At 31.8% G+C, this 7241-nt stretch overlaps 1 protein-coding gene across 7 annotated transcripts in view; it reads right to left on the bottom strand.

Annotated features, from left to right (window-relative positions):
- The window catches only part of LOC108755186 (nuclear factor 1 X-type), a 316149-nt gene that overhangs the window by 58848 nt on the left and 250060 nt on the right, over positions 1–7241 (bottom strand). For all 7 annotated transcript variants that reach the window (XM_018498052.1, XM_018498050.1, XM_018498056.1 and 4 more), the window contains one exon: positions 5919–6106. In XM_018498052.1, coding sequence (XP_018353554.1) covers positions 5919–6106 — 188 coding nt within the window. The remainder of the gene's footprint in view (positions 1–5918; positions 6107–7241) is intronic.

Below are 7241 nucleotides of genomic sequence, written 5' to 3'. Positions count from 1 at the left end.
TGTGAATCTTCCACGTGTCATAATTATCGCGATTTAACGGTTCCAATCGCGACACGTGTGTGGGATTCATGGCACTGACGGATTTTACTGTTTCACGTAACGACGATGGAAGTTGCTCGCGGCGTTACTCAGCGTGTTCGCTCTGGGCCCATAACCTGTTAAGGTTGCGCAATGGGTTGGGAATCAACAACGAAAGAAATAACACGCTGAGATACCGAAAATACAAGAAGCGTAAAGAGAAAACGACCGACGCGTACGAATGTCGCCAACGCTCTGAAAAGACAAAAAAAGGAGCTCTGAAAAGACAAAAAGGGAGCGTGGCCGCTGTGTTAAATTGCCGGCGCGAGAGGGCGCTGTAGAACACGGATCGGTTCGCGGTAGAGAAACTGATTATTTCCAACACATTTGAATTGGAATAGGAAAATCCTTCAATAAGATATATGTATACTCAGATTTCATTGCATAAAAATTAAAGATAGTACTATTTGGATTAAGTAAATAATAATAAAGATAGTATCACTTGGGTTTTATTTTTTATTTTGATAGTAGAATTTAACTTGGCAACACAGTTGTTGATATCAAATCTTTTATACAAATGATACATATCATTAGATTAATATTCATTATTTATTAAATTTGGCATGGTATAAAGAAATGGGATTTAACTTGTAGTTCTTATAAAATCTTTTATAGAAATGATACATATCATTAAAGTTAATATTATTTATTTAATTTGGTATCCGAATTACATGGAATTTAATTTGCGCGAATTGTTAATATCAAATCTTTTATACGAACAATATACCATATATCATTAAAGTTCACTAAATAACAAGAGATATTTATGTTTTACTTTTTAATTTGATAGAATTTAATTTAATTAGTTAAGATTGTAACATCTGAGTTTTAAATTTTTATTTAATACATTAATTTTTTTCGAAGAGTAATAATTTTTGACAGAGAGAGAGAGAGAGAGAGAGAGAATTAAAGTTGCAATTATAAAAACTAATCTCGTTAAGATTGTTTAATGGAGAAAACTGACTTAGTATTAGGGCCGGTTTTATCGACTGGATTAAGCCGAATCGTTGATTAACTGTCAATCATAAATAGTCAATTCTACTAAACAGCAAACACAATTAGTCAGTTCCACGGCCAATTGGCGTTGGTGAAGCAGGCCCAAATAATTCTTCACAAAAAGCATGCATGCTTAGCGCTTTTTTATCTTTTTTGTTAAAAAGGTAAGTTTATATAAATAACAAAAACAGTACCATTTGTGTTTTACTTTTTAATTTGATAGGACTTAACTTGATTAGTTAAGATTGTAACATCTGGGTTTTAATTTTTTATTTGATACATTAATTTTTTTTGAAGAGTAATAATTTTTGACAGAGTGAGAGAGAGAGAGAGAGAGAGAGAGAGAGAGAAAGAGAATTAAAGTTGCCATTATAAAAACTAATCTCGTTAAGCTCGTTTAAATTTAGAAAATTGTCTCCTACAAGTGCATGATTAATCAACATGCTCAGGCGTATTCGAATTCCCACCTGTTCTCTGGGTGTTATGTCATTCTTGTTTAACATTCAGTAAATAACAAGAATGAAATGGTACCAGGGCCTATATTCTGTAACTGTTTTACACATTTACCGACAGTTGTCGGTGTTATTGCGCACAATACATACTCCTTCTTATAAAACTTCTGAACATTTTCTCCTTATGAAAAGCGTATCCCTTTCGTGGCGGAGCCACATACTTATTTATTGAATTGTAATATTGCAACAATATATTGCAATTTTCTACAAAATCAAAATAACAATATTTTGCAATATTGTAGCAATATTTCCAATAAAATATTATAATTTCTATAGTGCAGTAGTATCGTTGCAATTTTTGTAATATTGTGCATTATTGAAATTTTGCTGCAATATTACTCATATAGCACCGCAAATTTTCAGAAATATTTTAGAAATATTTCGACTAAAAAGTGAAACATTTCATAAAAGTTACGAAATATATCTGCAATGTTTTTAAGACGATTCTGGAATAGCAAAATGTCCGCGATTCTTGCACATGAAACCTTGTTGAAAGGTTACAAAACGTTACAAAAAGTATTGCAATATTGCTGCTATATTTCGTGCTGAAAGGGTAAGTACGTGGCCCAGTCACAAGAGAGACATTCTATTCGAAAACATCTAGCACTCCTATAACAAGGAATACGCAAATCGAGTTGGCATGTCTCCCGAAGATACCCAACCTTTTTGCAAGTGCTTCCCAGGCTCCTGAATATTTTTTATCATGACTTTATCATTTTTTAGAATGCAATATTGAGCAATAATACTTTAGCAATTAATAAAACTGGATTAATTATAATAATATATCATAATGTTGCAGCAATATTACAGAAATATCGCAGAAACAAACTGTGATAAATTTTTTGCGTTTATTATTGTAGCGATATTTGTACTATGTAATATTACTGTAATATTAATACAGTGTATAGAAATACTATCGCAATATTGCAAAATATTAGCATAATATGTAGAAATATTGCCTAATGTTACAGAAATATTATAAAATATCGCAGAAATATTTCTATGATAAATTTGATGCGGACATTTAATATTGCAGCGGTATTTATACAATATTACTGACATATTACTGTGCAATATTACAGCAAATTTGTAATATCACTGCAAGATTATTACTATATTACACGCTGTGTGAATAGAAACAAACGCTAACTGATAACATATTAGGAAAAAAGCAAACAATTTTTTACACTTCAATCATACGTTATCAATTTTAAAACCGCGGGAAATTGGCCATGCTTACGTTTTCTTCATGCAGTGATGCGCTATCATGGAAATTATTCCCACACGGAAATGTTTATGCGTAAGCTGACAACACAGTTTCAACTACTTTCACATTGTATCGTCAATACAATGACAACGCATGCACACGAACATTTCCGTGCAAGAGTAATTCCCACGACAGTGCACTATTAACTTTATGTTTATCTAATAAATTACAAATTAATGACGGTTTCAAGCGGTAACAAATAAAAACTATTTTTGTGTTATCATCTCTTGGACTAAGATTTTCAATACATTAAGTGTCTTATTCTTTGAAAATGAGCAACAAATTATTAAATTACTTGTTAATTTAATTTGTGATATTATTATACATAACATAGTTCGATTACGTTTATAACAATAAATCCGAGAAACCAATTCGGCGGGCAATTCAAAAAACTACAAACATGGTATGGATTCAAACATGATTATTTAAAGCACTTATGATCCAGTTTCGACTGGCGTAGGTTTCGCTTCTTGCTTAATGAAAATAATGTTGCCCCTCAGGTCTATTCTGTAACTCTTAAAGCAACTTTTGTTGTCATTATGATGCTGTTACGCAGCTTTTCCATGATAAAATCTAACTAGAAATTTATTCAGTAATTTTAGCAGATCCTACTATTGACCTGATTTCATTATCAGGTTCTGGTAAGTTAAATTCCCGATATTGGGACTCAGATCAGTTATATTGTAACGCAGCATAGTAGTCAGATCTTCATTCGGATCTAGCCTCATCAGATCTATATCAGATTCATTATAAAAATCCTTATTTGGACCGTTTCAATGGAATTAATTAGAATATTAAGAATGTGTGGCGGCATTAACAAGGATTTAATTATGAATCCGATATAAACCTGATGAAACTATCTGGATGAGAATCTGAATCACTATTGTGTTACATGACTGATTGGCTCTCGATTAACTTACCGTATTAGGATCTCCTAAAATCACTGGACAAATTTCTAGTTGGGTTGTTCAAATGCTGTTAATTTAGCATCACATTCCAAAAGAAGCCAAAAAACATCAGAAACCCACTCTGAAGGAACTTTATAATTTCCAGAAGATTCTTCGAATCGATTTGTATAGCCGGTCACAGAAAGGTTGCAGCACCTTTTTTTCGGATCTATAAATAAGAACCAATCTCTCAATGAGCAAGTATTCCAAAACCCATCGAAAAAAAAGTTTGCAACCTTTTTGTGACTAGCTATATGCCTCCTTATAAAACTTATAGTTTTCTTCTTACGAATAGCACGTCCACTTCATGGCGTGGCTGCGTACTAGAAATAAGTGAGCATGTCGCGAGTAACTCACATATAATTTTTTTAATTATTTTAACTCTAGAAAGGACAACCATACTCAAACCTGACAAAGATTTGTACCTTATTCAGAATTATCTTAGGCCAACCAAATCAGGTTCTTATAGCATATAAAGTGTTTAGTTACGAACTAAGCGCATTTTCATGTATAACGTTACTAGTAGATGGCGCGTTGCATTTCTAGTTCTATATCTAAATTGGTAACAGTACGGCATGATCACAGACTTCTATATATACTACTAGACTGCTAACTCCTTAGAACAAGCTTGTGAAATGGATCCCGAAATTATATAGTAGTAGTATTCTGCGCTGCATCACGAATATACCCAAAGGAATGCAGTATGGCTGTTTTGTATCAACTGTTCATATGCTAAATGTATAACCTTATGAAAGTCGTGTGATCTCATAGCGAAAAATTTAATTTCTTTTGGAAGAGAAAGAGTTCAACGGTTAATACTATTAAATAGGTTTATCTGTCAAAATAGCGTGCTGATGTGTGCGCATGTGCAGATATACATCACGTGGTCACGCGGAGCGATTCTCGACGCATGCGTATAATGTTACATCAAAATTGAGGGCCACTTTCAAACAAGTTAGCAGTCTAGTAATATATATATAGAACCTTGTGGGCATAATCGGTGTGCCTTTAGATACAAATGTAAGCAACGGAAGAGGCGAGTCAGCATGAGTTTGTACGGCATAAAGAAAATACACGCACAGTAACAGTTTAAAACTGAGTTCTAATTATTTCTGGAGTGTACTTTATTTGCGACATCTACAATCCCACGAACGGCCAAACATAAGGTAATTTTAATTCTATAAAGATCAATCATACTCAAATCTGTGTGTGTGTGTGTGTGCGTGCGTGCGTGCGTGCGTGCGTGCGTGCGTGCGTGCGTGCGTGCGTGCGTGCGTGCGTGCGTGTGTGTGTGTGTGTGTGTGTGTGTGTGTGTGTGTGTGACGAGAATCTTCTTAAGTATACCTTATTCAGGATTACCTTACGTCAACTAAACTAAGTCCTTATAACATTAAAGTAAATCTGACAGCAAATTCTAATCGGGAAAAATTGCGTAGCGGCGTTATAATGATAATGAAATTTGCATTAAGAATTACAGAATATGTCTGCTGATCATAATAAGATTCATCTTTAATTTTAAAGAAAAAATGTAAAAACCAAAATTCGAAAAAATTAAAAATCAAGAAATGAGAAAGCAAAGTAAGAAACAAAAGGAATCTAAAAATAAAATAACGCGTGCAATTCCATGCGATGCATTCTGATAATACTACTGTTGACATTACTATAATTTTCAAAACTTAACAAAACTTCTTTTGACTCTCTTTTTCAAAAATCTTAAAGTCTGAACTTTTTAATGGAAAGGATTTAAAAGGATAAACATTTTCACACATCGAACGTTCTTTTATTTCTAAATAACGAAAAATAATTTTTTTGAAAATTGACCTTTTTCGAACTTTGCCTCAAATAACATTTTAATTAATGTAATTTTCGGTTTGCGCAAAAAATTTTCTTTCTTTTATGCCTTTTTAAACGGTATATTATAATATGGGGTATTCCATTTGAAATTTTTATGTTAGATTCCTCCGTGGCACTCCTTGGGGGGAAGACAACCCCAACCTCTTTAATAGAATAGCCTCTCAAAATAATCGAACATGTATTACGCGGTTTTTTTTAATAATTTTGAACCGTTTCAGAAATATAGAGAGTGGGGACAGACTTTATATAGGCGCCCTGTATTACCTGAGATAATTGCTGGGTATTTTCAGCTTCTTGACACACGAAAGTCACAAAGTCCGAAAGAGTGTCATGTCCGTTCTCAGGATACTTTACTACCCCTGTAGATCCAGTGTGTTCCGGCTGATAGTAAGCGAGTCCAGGCATACTTTGACCGGAACCACCAGTTAATCCTTCGTGAGGCGAATGCAATCCTGAAACATATTTTCCAATAATCATCTAGTCTGATTAATGATATCAATGTCACGTTAAACCACCCCCTTAACTTAACTCTTGTTCTTTCCTTACCTTCGCGAAAATAAGATTATTTTACTTAACTTTTCACTTAACTTCTTTCTCTCTTCTTTGTCTCTTTGTCAAAATTAGATGAAATATTTACATTACCGCAATTTAATTATATCTTATCTTAAAATAACGTATAATATTCGATTACTTTTCCAATATAAGTAAAATGATATTTTTTTTTAATTAGGAGCCATTAATCTTTATCTAATCTTAATCTAATCTTTATCTATCGTCAAAACACAAAATTATTTTGTTTATAAATTATTCAAATTTATTTGACGCAAATTTATTTTATTTGGAATATTATCACGTTTATTATTTTAAAAATATTATTTTCATTGATGTTAATATGTAATTAAGCAATTAGTAATAATGTTTGCTGTACAAATTATTTGTGTTCAAATAATTGATTATACTTAATGCAAGTATATTAACCTTTTTATCTTGATAAACTGCAAACAATTATCATATCAATTCACGAAATTGACATAAATAGCATATACATACATAGAAACAGAAAAAAATCGTAGATATCATTGAGCTAATAAAAGTAAAATAATAAATTAAATCTTTCCCCATTTTTTTCTTTAAATGGCTCTATCATTCCCAATTTCTTTATCTAATCATAGCCCAATTTAATTAATACATACTTAAATATATAAATAGGTAGATACATAGATAGTTAAATAAGGATAAAAAAGTCGTTGTTACAATGAGTTTGTTAAGAGGGTGGTTTTAATGACGCATACAGATCAAATTCTGATGCTTGTCATTAATAAAAATTTTATTCCGAAACTGTCGCAACTTCTTTCAATCACAAATTTTTCGAATAACTTTTATGGAAAAATTTTACGAAGAGTATTTATTAATGCTATTTTTAACTCTAAACATTTAGAATATTTTGAATTAAATTAGAGGAAATTTATACAATTCTCACATTGATCAACTTAATTAAATATATTAAATTTTCTTTAGATCTTAGAAATTCAGAGATTTAGTTGAAGAATTTATAAATGAAAGAAAGTACGATAATTTCTTGGAATA

Source organism: Trachymyrmex septentrionalis, unplaced genomic scaffold (assembly GCF_001594115.1).
Source record: "Trachymyrmex septentrionalis isolate Tsep2-gDNA-1 unplaced genomic scaffold, Tsep1.0 scaffold86, whole genome shotgun sequence".
NCBI lineage: Eukaryota > Metazoa > Arthropoda > Insecta > Hymenoptera > Formicidae > Trachymyrmex > Trachymyrmex septentrionalis.
The sequence above is the reverse complement of the archived record's forward strand: the minus strand, read 5'-3'. Positions and strand labels throughout refer to the sequence as shown.